At 40.5% G+C, this 18,128-nt stretch overlaps 2 protein-coding genes across 2 annotated transcripts; both read left to right on the top strand.

Moving 5' to 3' along the window:
- Positions 1–713: 713 nt before the first annotated feature.
- Positions 714–2,263, top strand: LOC145467729 (GDP-fucose protein O-fucosyltransferase 3-like). The gene has a single exon (XM_081451332.1). It carries the CDS (start codon positions 1,181–1,183, stop codon positions 1,748–1,750), a length of 570 nt encoding a protein of 189 aa, XP_081307458.1. The 5' UTR covers positions 714–1,180; the 3' UTR covers positions 1,751–2,263.
- Positions 2,264–4,281: 2,018 nt separating this feature from the next.
- Positions 4,282–18,040, top strand: LOC145476955 (dehydrogenase/reductase SDR family member 7-like). The gene is made up of 7 exons (XM_081455468.1): positions 4,282–6,044; positions 10,224–10,348; positions 10,978–11,170; positions 13,629–13,675; positions 14,083–14,211; positions 16,353–16,525; positions 17,952–18,040. Exons 1-7 carry the CDS (start codon positions 5,771–5,773, stop codon positions 18,007–18,009), a joined length of 999 nt encoding a protein of 332 aa, XP_081311594.1. The 5' UTR covers positions 4,282–5,770; the 3' UTR covers positions 18,010–18,040.
- Positions 18,041–18,128: the final 88 nt, after the last annotated feature.

The following is an 18,128-nucleotide window of genomic DNA, read 5'->3' as shown; positions in this document are numbered from 1 at the left end:
TGGCCGGTACTTGCACATTATCAGCTCGATATTTCTGTCGTGTGATAGTTAACAAGGGCACAGCGCGAGTCAACTACCAAGCATAGAAATAGAGAGCGAATGTTCTAATTGTTTTTAAATTAGTATATAGCAACTTGTCACTTTAAACTTTATCCTCTTCACAGACACTTTGAAAACGCAAAGAAACGTTTACTTGAGAACCGCTCACTGTTGGGCTACTCACTATGTACTACAGAATAGATAGTGAGTAGCGTGACCAATACGAACGGCATATGTAATAGAACGCTAATAGATTTATACTAATGGGTGAAAGTGTGCGATGGCTCAGCCAATCAGATTGCAGCATTTGCATTAGTATACGAGTAGAATTCTGCTAAAGGTAGACATTAATTTATCATTGTTTTGATCCAAAATGCAGACAAATAATCACGATTATTGATGGAGGCCCTCCTCTGTTCAAGTAATGAAACTACTTACTGATCCTAGATTAAAGAATTCAATAAAACTCCTGGAAAACAAGCTTTCCTGCCTGGCTCAAGCAATCCTCTTGACCAGTTGAATATCACTTTTTAAACAGGTATTTCAGCCAAGCTCGACAACCAAGATGTATCGATTACCCAAGGGTTATATTTTCTTTGTATGCTGCGTTTTATTGGTCACTTACCTGGTATTACGTCTCGAGACAAGAGTATGCAGATGCCGCAGGTCCGGAATATTTTATAGAAAACTCAAATGTTACGCACAAATCAAAAAAAGACCCTACGCCTTAGGTAAGCGTTTTCTGGTCAACTATTTTTGGAGAACAGCAAAATTTCCATCAAGTCTGGAAGAAAGGTGAATGCAGGTGGCTTGCGAAGTTACAAGTGACCGTTCGCGAGCAGCCGAAGCAAACGGCGTCGTTGTGCACGCTAGGGATGGCGACATAAGCCCGCCAAACCACGCTGCAGCATGGACCTTGTGGACACAGGAAAACCCAGTGTACACACCTGTGCTAAGCAACCCTAACTTTATGTTCAGGTAGAACTTGCTGAGAATTTATCGCTTAGATTCGGATTTTCCAAATCCTGTTTTTTCTATGCCTGCATTGACAGCGCCACCTCCTTTCAAAGAACAAACAGGGATTGTTATGGCTGCTTTCTCAAATTGTGAACCTGTGCGTATTGCATATATGAAATAATTGATGCAGTATATGGAGGTCGATTCTTACGGAGGTTGTCTTAGAAACAAAAACGATTCAGTTGGCAGGTATGGCTCTGGAAACGGCAAAGACTTCAAGCAACTCAGAACAGAACTGGCTAGAAAGTGCAAGTTTAGCCTGGTGTTTTTTAATCAAGACTGCGACTATTTTGTTTACGATCAACTGTTGCATGCGCTGAATGCAGGTTCGGTTCCCGTGGTGATGGTCACAGACAAACTCGATGAGTTCCTGCCCGGCAATCTGCGACACGCCGTTATAGAAGTACGCGATTTTAAATGTCCAAAACTTCTTGCTGAACACCTAAAATATCTTATCCATAACGAGACTGAATACAACAAATATTTGGAGTGGAAGCAGGCAGGAATTAGTAACATTACAGTTATTACTATTATTATTACAGGTAACATAACTGTTATTGGAAACTACTGGCAGCCAAAGTATCCAATTTATTGCCGAATGTGTGTTGCACTTTCGAAGGGTCGAGTACACAAAGATGGTCTCCCAAAAGACAACTGTCAGGCAAGGAAGGCTGCAAGCTGGGGACTAGCATAGTGATGATAGCTGGGTTCTGACCGCTAGCGTGCTTGTTACAAAGTACAGTATAACCTAAGTGCGGAAATTCGGTACGAAATTTCGCGATTTTCGTCAAGAGTAATTTTCTCACGTTCACGTTCACGTTGACGTTCATGTTTCTTCCGTGTTTCAGTTCAATGTTCCAGCAATGCTTGAATGTTTTGTTACTTCTTCCCATTATTCGATGGACTGGCCAATCAAAACTGGTGAAATTTCTGCGACATCAAGATGGTCTGCAGAACAAGCCGTTTGGAGAGAGGGCGTGCGTGATTCTACGCGCTCGTCTTGACGCTATCGCGCTCTGTGGGTAGTGCTTCGCGCCCCCGTGTCAAGAGAACATTTGTGTGTTCAGCAAGATCATTCAAAAGTCGGACGCGTTTGTTTACTTCACTTCATTACATTCACTTCACTTCGTTATTTGCGCACCTTGTCCATTTCACATAATTGTTCTCTTCTACGGAGCCGCGCAAATTACCAAGAAAAGTATGATAAAGAGAGACATATTTAATATTTAAGACTGAAATTGGAAAAATTTTCCATGTAAAGTCTAAATGTACTTGCGTTCTATCACGAATGCCGTTATCTGATTGGCTACGCTACTCACTGTCTATTCTGTCGTAGATTAGTGAGTAGCGTAGCAGTGTGCATTTGTTAATAAAATGGCGGACGCTTTGCGTTTTCGAAGTGTCTGTAAGAAGAATTGATAGAGTAAACGACTAGTAGATTTGTACTGAAATAATTAGATTATTTCACTCTATTTCTATGCGTGATATTTAAGTTTAAACATTTCTTAATGCTTATTTTATTTGGTTGTTTTGGCAAATTAGTACTTTTCAATTTTTAGACTTTTATCAAATTAAATTAATCGACTTGTTTGAGTTCTTTTTGATCTTAATAATTTAAAGGTCAAATAAAGATCGCTCTAAACAAGTTATTCGCTGAATTGCTACTGATTCACAACTCACAACACAGGCGGATCCATGGGAGGCATGGAGGGGGCTACATCAACCCCATCCCCCACCCCCCGCCCCTTTGAGTAGCATTTTTATCATTATTTCTTCGACTTTTCATAAAAATAATCGAATAAAATTGTTTTATACCTATATCCGAACTTTCGGTCGCCACTACCTCTCGTAAGCGAGCACCTCTCCTCAGCGATCAGTTTTCCAAAATACGAAAAGTTTCCAAGTCAAATCCCTATGTTTGGAACCTCTTGTAAGCGACCAACTCTCGTAAGCAACCATGACCACTTTTAGAGCTAAAAGCTTGAAATTTTCTATTGTTTTTAACCTCTCGTAAGCGAACATTTGACAGATAATAGAGCAGAAATTGTATTATAAGGTGTTGGGGTAAGTCACCATATGATAATGATACAAAATTTTGACCCAATATGATTCAGGGCCTCTTCATATGAGCCTGGTAACCGGGCTGGCTCGGTTACCGGGACGAATTTTGTTGTCTGTTCATATGGGAAATTTAGGCCCGGTCGGCCGGGATGAAATCCAAGAAACGCAACGAAAATGGTGAGCCATAAACTTGTATCGTTCGCGGCTGTCGTAGCTTTATGGACTCTTGTAACTTTACTAATAAAGCTAATTCGCATACTCCTAATGTGGAAAAACATACGAGACAAAAAGTTATGCCATTTTGGCCGCTATGTTGCGAAAGCGAAACTATTTTGTCTAAAAAGTTTCGTTCCGGTTACCCGGGCTAGAGCGTTCACATGGAAAAATTTTCATCCCGGTTACCAAGATCTCGGTAACCGGGCCAGCCCGGCTTCTCATATGAACACATCGAAATTTTTACGGAGGAAAGAGTAGCGAGGCGAGATCTCGGAAACCGAGCCAGCCCGGTTAACCGGGCTGATATGAAGAGACCCTTAGGCTCTCGTAAGCGACCATTAGGGCTTGACATTTTAGGTGGTCGCTTACGGGAGGTTTGACTCTAGTTGTTTCACTTCAACCAACTGACTGATTGTCAGGTTAGGAGAAGATAAAGTGCACTTTACAGTTGCATTATTATTGTCGGTTTTCTGGTTGAGAAGTAAGGTAAACTCCAGATTTTATATGAAGCCTTCACAAACGCTTTTCAAGTGTCAGTCACGCTGGATGACCTGGAGCCCCCTAGAAGGTCACACTTGTGGCGCTCGCCATCCACACCAATAGCGTCCAAAGTTATTTCTGTTTACACCCTCCCCCCTCCCCGCCCCTTTCAGAAATTCCTGGATCCACCCCCGTACAAGTAGCTGGAATGTCCAGACCTTCATTGGAAGACTATCCAGGTTTGTTTAGTTTTTATCAAAGTGCATGACGATACTTTACAGCACTCTGTCGCTTATCATCTGATGGATTAGTACCAATCTTTATCAGTTTATGCTACAATAATGGTCTCGAACGATTAGCCAACCATTTGAGACAGAATTGAATGCTTTTGATTTTTAATCATATGGATCATTAGTTTGTAACAAAAAATGCAAAAATTAGTCACAAAATCTTCATGTTTGCGGGCAGCAGATCGCGCAGAGAGATGCTTATTAAGGCCGCGTATGGTAAAATACGCCAGCGAAAAGAATATTTATCTCGGAGTCACCGATACACCTTGCACGTTATATTTACTCTTGCAGAAAACTTAAACAACCATTACCATGCTTATCTATTAATATTTTCTAGGTAGGTCAAGTCTGCATACGAGCCAAGTGGCCCATCAGACTGCCGGGAGCTTATCTCGGTTTCTGTAGCATGAAGCGACTAGGAGTATTTCTACTCCCCCCTGAATAGGATGCTAGTCCATTTTAAAAAACTCTGTACATAGGGTTCAGAGCCGCCTTAAAGTTTTGAAAATTTAAGGTGGCTCTGAACCCTATGGACAGAATTTTTTTAAACTGCCATAAGTTGCGTCTATCATGCCTATTAAAATTTGAAAATAGAAGAAAATTTGACCGTACCGTTTTTTGAATCATAAGCCCCTATACAGCTAAAGCCGTAATTAAGGGTTGTTTTAGCGTATTGTTGCTATGGTAACCCATTGTGTAAACCCATCAACCCATTGTGTCAAGTGATAACAACGTGTTCAATGATTCAATTATTGGGCCGTTTGTTGATACCGTGATGGCAGCATCAAGTGATAAAGAGCGGTTAATAATGACCCATCAGAATCGAAGCGCTGGAAACTGTTTTGAGCCACTTTAAGTTCGCCGGTACTCATTTATACACCTGGGTGGAGAGAACTGTGAGAGTAAAGTGTCTTGCCCAAGAACACAACAAAATGACCCCGGCTAGGGCTCGACCCAGACCACTTGATCCTAAGAGGAACGCACTAACCATGAGGCCTTGCGGCTACCGAGACCAGATACGACCAGCCATAGCAATGCATTACAGTTGGACCCCGCAGATTCGAACTCGCGGTTATTCAGCGAACTCAAAACCATTTCCCTCGGATTTGTTCTTCAGTTATTTACTATCGGCTATTTTGAACTCCCGCTATTTCGAACTATTTTTCGTTTTCCCTGGGAGTTCGAAATAGTGAGGTTCAACTATTTAAGGCCTAAAAGGAGCCAAGAGGCCAAATCAGACAAATCTGTATCGTGCATTATGTACCGGCCGAGGGAATATCTAAACACAAAGTTCTCGAATAATGTATTTAGGGATTAGGGCGTCTTTGTGGTGCACGGAACACTTACTAGCTAAAATCAAAGTTCCGTCCTTTCCCATCCTCGGAGACGCAGGGGCTACTAGCCGGGACGATGCGATATCTTCGGGCGAGCGATATTTTCGGGGGGAAAGTTTACTTCAAGCTCTTCAGCTCTTGAAGTAAACTTTCGCGCCGAAAATATCGCATCGTCCCGGCTAGTAGCCCCTGGGTCTCCAAGGATGGTCCTTTCCATTCCTTGTCCACTATTCCTTTCGTTCCTTAGTCCATGATTCCAATTCATATTTTGTCACGGATTGGTCACATGTCTTCTAACAACGCAGTGCAGGTCTGCGAGGTTGATTCGTGATCATGTTGGGCCGAAATTTCCTGATTGCTGCAGTCCTTGTTCCTCTTGTTTGTTTCTTACTTTTTAAATTTCAAGATGGTGATTTTATATTGATGATTTATGAGAAGATCGGTCAAGATCCAGCGGTTGCCTTGCGAGGGAAAGTGGTCTGGATTACTGGCGCTTCGAGCGGTATCGGTGAATATTTGGCTTATGAATTGGTCAAATATGGCTGCAAATTAGTACTGTCTGCGAGAAGGAAGGCAGAATTAGAGAGAGTCAAGAAGAATTGTGCAGGTAGGTTAAATTAAGATAAAACAAGAAGACCTCAGTTTAAATCTTATTACCGCGCTCTAAAATTTAACTGTTTTCTTAGCACTACAGTCGCAATGCAGTGTACATTACAAAGCAGTCCTTGATGATTCATTGATTACTTGATTGATTGAGTAAGGGGCTAGCAAAGTAGTCACAAGAGTCACATAATTCAAGAATTGTGTTATCCACGGCTATCTTTAGTACGGTGGTTATTTCCCTACCAATGACGTATCCTTGCACGTTCTGACACGTTTTCTGCTTCCCAAACAGGGGTGGTGGGTGGGCGGCGGCGGGGGAGGCGGCGGGGGGGGGGGGGTGGGGGAACTGGTAGTGAGGCCTGGAACCGAGTTTCTATGATTTAGCCGAGCGAGACTAAGTACTGATTCGTGGGAAAGAAACATGGCGGACTTCCGTATGCGGAAAATGGTGGTAAAGTGTTCTAACCGTTTTGCTTGTTTCACGTTCAAACATGTAGGGAAAAGTTCTAGTTGCCCTACCTCTAAATTCTGGACATTTTGAGGGAGCGGGGATAAATATTGCACTGTAAACATGTGGGCAGGAACTCCACTACGAAGCAACATGCAATGTGGATGTTCATTTCAGTGTGAGCCAGATTGCAGTCGGTGTAATATTTCATTCGAGCATTTTTTTCTGTGTGTAGTGGTGTGATATTGAGGGGATAGATGTATTTCTGAACTCCATGTTGGTAAGAGTTTCCTTTTTGAACAGCTTCGCGACCCTTCTGTCTGCACCTAATTAACTGACAGAGTTATACTGCAGAGTTATAGCACGTTTTATAGTGACAACAGTGGGTACGGCGCTTTTCTGTTACGTTAGATTGAGGATTTTGCCTGTCACTTAATAACGTTTTACTACAGGAGGTCTGTTTCAGTTTCAGACAAAGCATCTGGCATTATTTACCAAAGTGAATACTGGATAGGTCCCTCGGCAGAATTGGTCCATATTTGATACTAATAATTTATGTTTTTGTTTCTTCAGAATTATCTTCAGACATTTGTTTCGATCTTCTAGACTTAACTGTTTAAATAATGGGCCCCATCAAGTAGTTGTGATAGAGATTGCACAGGAAGTTTGACTTTACTACCTCATTTTGTTGCCCTTTCTGTAGTCCCTGGCACTGTGTTTTTTTGCTGCCTCTGAAACAGTTTTCGAACAGTTCATGGTCCTCTATGGCACCAAGCATTGCCATTTGAGACAAGAACTTCTAAAGACTGCATTCATCTGACTTTATTTTAGCCTCCCTTATTGCCTTATTTAACTCTCCTTTCATTAAAGGAACTAGCTTCTGATTGGCAACACTTCAGGCCAAATTTGGTGTGCTTAAGTCCTTACTCATCTCTTTACCTTAAAGAAATAAAACGAATATCCCTTGCACTTGAAACAACTTTTGTTGATATTCTCCAAAACCTTGGAGCCAAGTATCAAAATTGGCCTAATCCAGCATTGTGGAGGTTCTATTGACTCGGGTTGTTCCAAACTACAGTCAGTTTTCTGGATAATGATCATTTTGCCTGTCTACCTCATTACTAGCTAGCACACACATACAGGTAGGGTCTATTTCATATCTCCCTTTGCAGATGAGTGTATGGCAGCTCAATTTTGATATCCAGAAATATGACAGAGTTTTCTTCCACCACACAAATAAAACTGATTTTTAGCACCAGTACAAGCTATGCCAAAGCATGTGAGCAGAAGCTGCTTCTTTATTTCCACAGGCCAAGAAATTGTAAATAGCTTGTAAATGAAATACCTCAACGTAGTAAAAGTTCACACTGAGTCTGTGCATTCCCATGCAGAAGCTCAAGCAGGAAAATGCTTTCAAATTTGGGACTTAAAACTGGTACTGAACAGTAAGGAATGGAGGTTTCTAAAACCCTTACTACATGTATCACTGCATTATTTAAACATGCAAATCTTGTTAAGTGATCTGTAATTCCCGCCTTAAGTTTCATGATTTAAATCACTCGTAGAAAGTCTTCAAAATCAACATATCACCGGGAAATCATAAAGTAAATGAGGTGTTTCATAAGTAAATTAAGACGGATAAAACTGTAGATAGAAAAGCTTATTTAATGAAAGCTCAAGTTTAAATATACAACTCTGAACAGTTCGCAAATATTTGGAAGACTTACATTCGGAGGCCTCGCGATATATGATGGCAGACATGAAACAGTTCGACATTGCTATTTTCCACATAAATTTGAGAAAACTAATTGCAAAGGAAATCTCCTCTTTCGTCGGTGTGAAGATTGGAGGTAACGAACTTTAAAATTTCCACAGCAAAATAAAAGAACCCTACAATAGTTACCTTCCTGATACGGCGACCAACAACGTGAAATCCTCCACGCTCAGCAGGAAAATGTCAGGCTGAAACTTGTCGCTAATCTGTCACAAAGTTGTCCCTTCATTCCATTAGTCCTGATTGTCTCAGAGCTGCTGCTAAAAAGAACTAAGAGCGAATAAAAAAGTTATCGAATCAAAAGGCAAATCCTGGACAGAAATGGCGGTGAAACATGGTGTGGTTCCCTCGTGTTCATGTTGTCGCGTTTTGGCATGCTCGCTACGCGGTTCTCAAATGATTGACAGATTTCTTTACTGGGGCGAAACCAGCAATCGAAAGGCGGCGAGATCGGAGATAGCTGTATTTTGATTCTGTAAATTAGAGAAAATCCAGTGCAAGAAACCACTTCCTTACCTCGGTTGTGTGATCTCGTATTTGCGATAGCCGTAATCATTCATTTGAATTTTGTTTCTTTCAACGCTGAGGGAACGACAGTCATCTAGTGATGAAATTCCTGAAGTTCGTTGTATCCATCATTCTCGAGCCCATGCTACAGAAAAAGCGAGCAGGTTCGATGTTCGCTGTACCAGTATCTATCGGCGGTTTTCTTTACGTGAACAGCTGGTATAAAGTAAAGGGAGGCATCTCCACTGGCGCAGGACGAGGACAAACAGTCTTTAAGACGTCCTAGACTTAAGAGGTAGAGCATTCAACAATCGAGAAGATTACGAAGACGTTTTTACAGGGTGAAAAGGGCTTTGACGTAAACGATACCGATACCGGTACCGTGAACCTTCTCTTGTAGCATCGGGTCAGTTTTCAAGTGAACGCGACGAAGAAGAAACCGGAAACTCACCAGGGACGCAGTTGATTAAAAAATCCAATGCATGTTTTCGTGCAGCGTGAAACATGCGGTAAACAGATGAATAAGTAAATTGTAATGTAAATTTTTTGGAATGCGAACGAGTGAAGTGAAATAAAAATTATTTTTGGAGGGGTAATTCTCAACTGAACCTCGTAGTGTAATGTTGTAGAAGGGAGACCGGTAAGCGAGAGGTATGCGAAAGGTAAGTGGTTCGAGACCGGCAGGGGTACAAGAAAAAAAAAATGTCTAAGGAGCCTGGGTAGTATGGAGAAGAAAAAGAGAGAAGAATGCAGTTAGGGGAAGAAGAGAATCGGTGAAAAGACAGCGCGCGAGAGCGCGCAACGAAATTCTCTTTTATTCATACAGTAAGCTGCAATTATAAATGTATATATTCAATAGACCACGAGTGGTCCCTCTTTCGCTTAGTCCGTCGTGCGTGACGCGAAAGAAAGCCGCGAGAAGAAAATGACCGCGCGAAATCCTGGGGGTGAGAAGAACGGCCGCGCGAGATCCTGGGGGCGAGAAGAACGCGAAAGGAGGGACTACCGTCTAAGCCCAAGAGGTTGCCCTTTCACGGGCGATTGTTCGTCGGTCGTTCCTTCGTCTTCCTTTCACAGCTTTTTGGGGGGTTTCGCGATCTCTTGGAATCATATGAAATGTATGGGGTTATACGGAAATCTTTCCCTTTTTTTTTAGCGTATTTACTATTATCTTCGAATCCAACGCTTCGATAAAACCAAAACAAAATAGCTGAAAATAGATTTTACACAGAATAAAGAAAACAATATCCGTAACATTGTCCGTGTATTGATATTTCAACACTGCATACCTGTATATATAATAACTTTCAGTCTTTAGGCTCTTATCTGCCCTTATTGTGATCACACATTAGAAAAAATTCAATGTAAACCCTCTTTGAGTTAATATTTACTGATATTGGCTAATTTCTTGCCCTTTCCATAATAATTTTGCTTAAATTATCTTTATATTTCAGCTATTGGTATTGATCATGATTCATTGTTTGAAAAAGATCAAGATATTCTTGTCCTTCCTTTGGACTTGATAAAATTTGACACACATGAAAAACTGACCCAGGATGTCCTCAAGCACTTTGGAAAGGTACAGTGTCTTATTCTTGATTAATGTTATAAGAGTCAGAGTTTCAGACTATCACAGGCTGCAATTTTACTGGTTATGCTGAATCTGCATATCAAAACTTACAATAGTTTACGTTTTGGAAGGAGTTTGGAAAAAAGCCTGGAGTTTTTCTTTTATTTTCCATGCATTTTATTATCAGTCCATGGTAAATAATTTTATTGTGCTCAGTTACATGACAACATTTCATCTAATTAAGTTTTAACAGAGTGAACGTTTGTTTGATGTTTTGATGTTGCCATGAAATAAGTGATTTTCTTGTTTTGTGAGTTCATACATTTACTCCTGCAATGGACTGGTTTATTAACGTTTGTAGTACTTAGAACTTCAAATTGCATTTTTTATGGAAGATTAGCAGACGAGTGTCATTTCTTTTATGTACGGACTATAGTGCATGTTGTTTTTCTTACTAAACTCTAATGCCCTTGAAAGTGCATTCCAGACTTTGCTGACTTAAAGAGTACAGTAACGTTGATCGTAATATGCACTAAACCTTTGTTATTTTAGGAACCTTAATGGAAATTAAAAAATGAAATCCAACATGAGGTAATAATGAAACAGTTGGTACAAGTACATTTGTTTTCTTAATGTAGGTTGACATTCTGGTGAACAATGCTGGTAGAACACAGAGAGGTTTGGTGGAAAAAACATCATTAGAGGTGGATAGAGCACTTTTGGATTTAAACGTTGTTGGTACCATCTCTTTGACCAGAGCAGTTCTCCCGCATATGATTGAACGTCATGAGGGGCAGATTGTGGTGGTGAGCAGTGTCGCTGGAAAAATTGGTAATGTCATTAATTTTAATTAATTTATTCTGGAAACTACGTCATTTTTCATTTATTTTTCCGCAGGAAACTGTTTTAATTAGCACTCTACTAACATATACATGATTGTGTAATATATAGATTTACCCAAGCATTAAAGTGGAGCTCCTGGGCTGCTTTGTTCAAAGTCCAATTAAGCTAACCCAATTTTGATTGAGAAGTTTGAGAATTTGAGAACTGAGAATTTTGATTTGAGTTTTGTAATTTTGCAGTGAAGTTTTCTGTTTTTATTTTTGGCCTTCTGTTTTGATTTTGAATAATCTCAAACTACACCAACATTTGTATAGAAGTTAAACAATTCGGTCAACTTTTAATCCTGGGCTAGCATTAACCCAATTACCGAACAATCTGGCCGTGATTACAACAAATTAACCTAACATGAGCCCAGATCCAATCGAAAACAAGTACTTGGTCAGCAGTCAACTTTAAAAAAACACATGACCTTGATGAGCTATAAACCTGAGCCCACAAGACAGTCATGATACTGGTCAGCAGATACCTTGTTTTGACAGGTGTCAATCGATCATAACAGGGATGTCAAATATCAAAGATATACGCTGTAAACCAGGACTTGGTATTAGCTGGACTATGGGCACCATGTTGTGCGACGTCATCGTCGCTGGGCGCATGCGCCTGCGATCCATGCCGCTAGCCATGTTGACCATGAAAAAAGAGTTGCATGGTTTTCTATTTCTATGCATGCATGTGGGTCTGTTTCTATGGTTATGGTGCTCTGCTTCGAGACCCTTTGGGCCACTGGAGCTCCACTGTTAACCTTAGCTACTTTTTTATTACTTTTCACTTGACATCAGGATATCATGACAATATTGAAACATTGTGCATTTTAAATGTGTTTTATTCTTAAATGTTTCACTAAATGTACACTGTTTACTGGAATGACAGATAACCCCTCCCTTCTTTTCTCATTCTTTTCCCACCTCTTTGTTCTGTTCACTTTTTCCTAACTTTCTATTTTTCTATTTATTTATTTGTAATAAAAAACATTTGTAACTATATCTTGATAGACTGGCCCGCTGTAGACTAGCACTAGCTATCCACGGGCCAGTCCAACTGTAAAGTGTACATTGAAAAATAAAAAATAATTGATGACTACATTTAAGGAGTTTTGGGGTTTTTTAATATTTAATTATCAACTACATGGGTTAATATATAACTTATTAAACTTATTTATAAAACTTAAAAGTCTTGACAGGAGTGGCTGATGACTGACTGACTGAATGAATGACTGAATGACTGAATGACTGAACGACTGAACGACTGACTGAACGACTGACTGACTGAACAACTGACTGACCGCCTGCCTGCCTGCCTCTCTTCCTGACTGCCTGACTGACTGACTTCCTGACTGACTGACTTCCTGACTGACTGACTTCCTGACTGACTGACTTCCTGACTGACTGACTGACTGACTGATTGCCTGCCTGACTGCTTAGCTGCTTGATTTCCCAACTGCCTGCCTGCCTGCCTGACTACCTAACCGCCTGACTGCCTGACTGCCTGACCGCTGATGGCCTGACAGCCTGACTGCCTGTCCGCCTGACTGTCTGACCACCTGACCGCCTGACCGCCTATTGGCCTGACCGCCTGACTGCCTGACCGCCTGACCGCCTGACTGCCTGACTGCCTGACTGCCTGACCGCCTGACCACCTGACTGCCTGACTGCCTGAATGACTGACTGACTGCCACCCCAGATGGAAAAACAAACAGAAACCAAAACATCAAACTTTTGTCACTTCTAATATTTCTGTTCAGTGAATTTTTTTATTAATTTAAGTCCTCCTTGATCAGAATGTAAAGACCTACATATCATAGCCTCGTGGATTAAGAACCTCCAGCCTAGGCCTCTAGTTAAGCAGTTATATACCCTTATTAGCAAAAGATGCAAAGAAAACAGGTTTTTATAGGAAGGAATCAACTGAATTATGATGTTACGTCAAAATGTGGAAAAGTTAGTTTTTTGGTCAAAACTTCCTTTGAATTGTCAGCCTCAATACAGTAAGTAGACAGGTCATGACCTTTCACCCAGTGAAGTCTCGGAGCTCTAGATTTGTGGTGATTCAATATCATTGTTCTGTTGGGTTCCAAAAGTTAAAATAATTATGCAGGATCAGTGTTGTTAATTAAAAGCATGAATTAGTCCTCTATATAAGCTTGCAGTTAATTTTTAAGACGAAAATAAGAACCTATTTAAGAACCTAATTAACCTAAATTGTCATAAATATAACTACCCCCAAATATCAGAATGACTTGTTAACCTGCTTAGCCTGACTTTGAAAAATGTAGGTTTTTATATGGGGGTTTTAAGGTGGTGAAGTTTTGTCAGTACATTTGTGGGAACATTGATAACTATGCTATCATTATTTAGAATACATGAAATTTTTAAAATATTTTTCACAGAGACACCTTTCATGGCAACTTATTGCGCCAGTAAACATGCATTGCAGGTATGTGATCGGGATCAAAATGTTGTTAAACAAACTTATTTAATGATTGTAAGTTATATTACCGACAGCCATTCTCGAGATGTGGCTTCTAACAATGTCAAATCAAGACCATCTAGTCCTTGCTCACATAGTACATTTCCAAGGAAACAACGGTATTTTTGCTCAATCACCAGCCACAGGCTGGACGAGAGAGTGGCCAAGTCCACTAGAAAATTTTGAAACACTTTCTTTCAAAATACATGCTTGCATTACAACAAAACACTTAACACTACTGGCCCCACAGGAAACATTTGCTTTTGTATCCCCTCAAACCCCAGTGCTCCCTAATGGCTCTGCCTTGGGGAACAACACTAAGTCTAATGGCCTTAAAATGCATCAGGTACTTATGGCCATTATCATTTTGTTAGGGTTACTTTGATACTGCACGGCTGGAGCTGACTGAGCACAACATTCATGTACAGACCGTTCTACCAGGACCTGTCGAGTCAAACATCGACCTTTATGCTTTCACTGAAAACATCAATGATGTCAATGATGTAAGAAAAAAATGTGTTTTGATTGATATCTTTACAACTTGTAACTAAGCTTGGATTGGCTTATTGATGTATGATACAGCCAATTAGAATACAGGAAAGCTGTTGTCTACTCAATGGTATTTTACCCAATCTTCGCGTCAAGCGCTTTGTTGATTATTCCGTGTTGGCCACTGTATTTTCTATGAAATGATATAAAATGGTTACCCAAAACTTTCTCGTGGTGTGCCATGGAATATCCCACTTGTCACTTGCATTTTCTTGGTATACACTCTCACTTTGAGGCTAGCCTGCAGAACAGGCGTAATCTTTTTGCGTATTTTATCGAACAGAGGCGAAAGCGGGGCGAGCGGGAAGCGCGAGTCATGCGCGAGGGGAAGAATTTTTTTCGCGCTCTTCGCCTCGCGCGCAACTCGCGCTTGGCACTTGCCTCCCTTTCGCCTCTGTTCACCTAAAATACGCAAAAAAAAAAAAAATGCCCGTTCTGTAGGTTACTTGTGTGTATACCAATAAAATACAAGTGACAAGAGGGATATTCCATCATATATGACCTGAAAGCATTGTCTAACTTAAATTATACAGCGTAGGGGTCCATGCTCGCAGTCGTCCAGTCGTCCAGTCGTCTGTCACGACTAAAAAATCGTAGGGACGACCATACCAATGCGAAAGCTTGTCTGCTGGACGAGTTTTAAAGTTTGACTGTACCGGAAAAAAAATTTTTAAATTTTCTTATGAGTTCCCTGCATTCTGAACACTAGTCATCCATTTGGAACTTTTTGAAGACAGAGAAAGATTTGCAGTTTTCTTTTGGAATAAAATCATCATTCCAGGATTTTGCTGCCAGATAACTAAAGGAATGGATGATCATGGATGATGTGGTATTCTCCATGAATGAAATCATTTGCAGGCTCAATTTTCATTTTGTCAACCGCTGATGTTCTGTACTGCATCTGCATCTGCGAAAATGGCGCGACGCATCAGCTGTTTTGATCAGGATATGGCATTAACAATGTTTAAAACACTTCGGAAAACAAGCCAAATAGGAGCAGGAAGACGGAACAAAAGCGTCCCTTTCAGCCTTCACGGCAGTCGAGGAGGCCTTGGTGTTTGTCCGTCGAGAGCCGCAACTACGGACATGATGTACTGCAGTGTGTGTACTGCATGGGAGACTGGCCACGCGAAATTAATGAAAAAGGAAACTTTGCATTTACATGTTGTTCTGCAATTCTTCCCTATCGAACGGGCAAGTAAAATTTTGCCAGGGCAAGTATGTAATCTGGAATGCTTGCCGAGCTGACGACTTGGAGAAAAAACAATTATCATATGGACCCTTGTATACATATACTGGGAAGTGTTTAAAAGGCAAAGTGGCAAAATGACGAAATCTGACGTGCTGTGGTTAGTCTAAAAAGCGCTCAGCTGTTAGCGTCTAAATATCACTGACTAAAGTGTGTTATCCCACATATTTGACTCTTTCCCGTGGTGCCATTTTGTCAGTGACTCGGTTTTTAGACAAACAGTGTCAGTGGCAGGTTTTTTCTCCAATGATATGTCATGGATGTCAATAATATGTAATGTATTTAATATCAAAGATCTTAGACTTCGATTGGTAAGTTTAAATGGGAACAGGGTACCATGTAAGTATGCCTAAGGTACCTAGAAATGAGTGCTAAGATGTGCTGATGCCGACTTAACGTGTTTTCAAAGAAGATGTGTCAGCAAATGACATTCATCAGTGATGTAATTGTAACCATTTTGGTCAGTTTTTGTTCCTATTGTGAAGTAATATATCAAACACAAAAGAACATGTTCCCGAAACACTGAGAATAGAACTGAAAATACAACGCTTTGCGGAGCATTTTTGATGAGCTTCAAGCTGTTTGGAAATGTGGTCACACACGTTCTTTCTTGTCAGTGATGGGCTCCTGCTGTGTTTGATTATATCTTCTCAATCTAAACCAAAACTAAGGAGAAAACGGAGAAATAAAATCATAAAACTCTATGCTAATTATTAAACTCATAATTATAAAGCACATAAAACTCTATGCTAATTTACGGTCATGAATTCCTTCGTTTAAACTTGATGAATAATTAATGAGTTTGAGAGATAGATTTCCAGTGATTCTAGGTTTTTGTCCCTGCAGGAGTTTAAAGATCCACCAGGTGCACCTGACTTTGTTCAAATAATGTCGACTGAGCGCTGTGCAGAGTTAATGGCAGTAAGCGTGGCAAACAACTTGGACGAAGTGTGGATTTCAAGTGAACCAGCCCTAGTAATGGTCTATTTTAAGCAGTACTTGCCAAACCTCTTTAGATGGTACGTGTTGCTCAAAGTGACAAGTTGTTTTTGTGATGATAGAGCAGTTTTCAATCGAGTGTCAAAAGAAATCAGGCAATTACTTTGGCTTTGACTAAATTGGTTTTGGTTTTACTACAGTTTGAGATTGGCTGAAGTCTATTTGGTTAGTAATTGGTTTGGTTTGGTTTGAAATTGAAAACTGCTCTATATAAGAAACAAGATACCGAAGCAGAGTCAGTGTCTTAGCGGTCACAAGCTGTCGACGCTGTCACAGCAGGAATCTATTTTTCACGTGAGCTTGGGTGGGCCAAGTCATGTGTCAAAACATCCCTGTCTTGGGCCGAAAGTTCAAATCTACGGTCTCGATTGAGTGTCGGGGACTGGCACAGAATTTCCAGGGCCTCACGAATTCTCCTCTCCTGAAGTTGTTAGAATGTTCCTTTAACCGGACGTTTATGGGTCAGAAGGTTTCTCCAATAAAGGTCTTTTCACAGCCAGCACACTCTAATTTTTATATGATGCCACACTTCTTTCCGTCGATTGTGGGGTCTTTAACTTAACTGTTGTTATGATCAAACATTTGTCTTAAATGACAAAAATAGACACTTCTTGTTCGTACGTGTTATTTGACCCCACAAAGATCCCATTCACAAATTTCACACAAATTAACGCATCGTCATTGATTTCATCTATGAAGAAATTTGAAAAATCTCATATCCCATCGATATAAACCACCATTGCATGCAACCATAAAAGATATTTTGATTGGTAAGAACATTGATGTTCTTTTCTGAGCACTCTGAATGATTAGAGGATGCTAGGAGACAGGAAGTTTCTCCTCAATTGGTGACAAATATTTCAAGTGTAAGTGCCGGGAACGAGTATAAAATATTTTTCAACACTCGAGGGGAAGTTTCGAATCTCCAAGCGGCCATGTAATGTTCAATTTGTTATTTAAACACCAACGAAATACCAAACCATTTCGGCTCCTTCTATTCTTGGTGTAGAAGACATAGAGTGACATCAAAAAAGCACGCCGGCCTACAAACCATTTGTCTTCATCGTTTTCTCGTTTGTATGTTCTCTGTAGTTAGTACGTCAGCCTTGTCTTCTACACCAAGCAAGAGGCACCATTTCACTTTCGCTGCGAAAGGTGCGGTTTATTATGTAACCATAGCAACGGTCATCTTTTCAACTGTGAAGATAACGTTATTTAACGAATTAAGATATCGTTTCCGCGAGAAAGCTCACTTGGTATTTCATTGACAAGTGTTTATATAATCAAAATCCCCGATTTACACCCCTTAACGACCCCGCCCCTGTAACAGCGGAGTGACCCCACCTCCCTCTCCTCATTTCCCATACCCGGCTTAGGCCACTTTACCTTGATTTTAGCGTTGTGGCATTTCTATCAAAACCTCTTTTAAATGTCGTCTATCTCCAGGCTTTCTAAGATGTTCTTTATGGAAGGCGTAAAAAGACTTTACACGGACAAGAATTAGAAATCTTCAGCAGAAACCAACGAGTCATAGAGTTTGGAAAATGGAATGTAGAACAGTCTTGAAAAGTAATATGGTACCTCCCGTTCCCTTTTGTATGTGACTCCGCCACTCAGCAGCCC

The sequence above is a fragment of the Orbicella franksi genome, chromosome 2, assembly GCF_964199315.1.
Source record: "Orbicella franksi chromosome 2, jaOrbFran1.1, whole genome shotgun sequence".
Lineage (NCBI taxonomy): Eukaryota > Metazoa > Cnidaria > Anthozoa > Scleractinia > Merulinidae > Orbicella > Orbicella franksi.
This window is presented reverse-complemented; position numbering and strand designations above follow the sequence as displayed.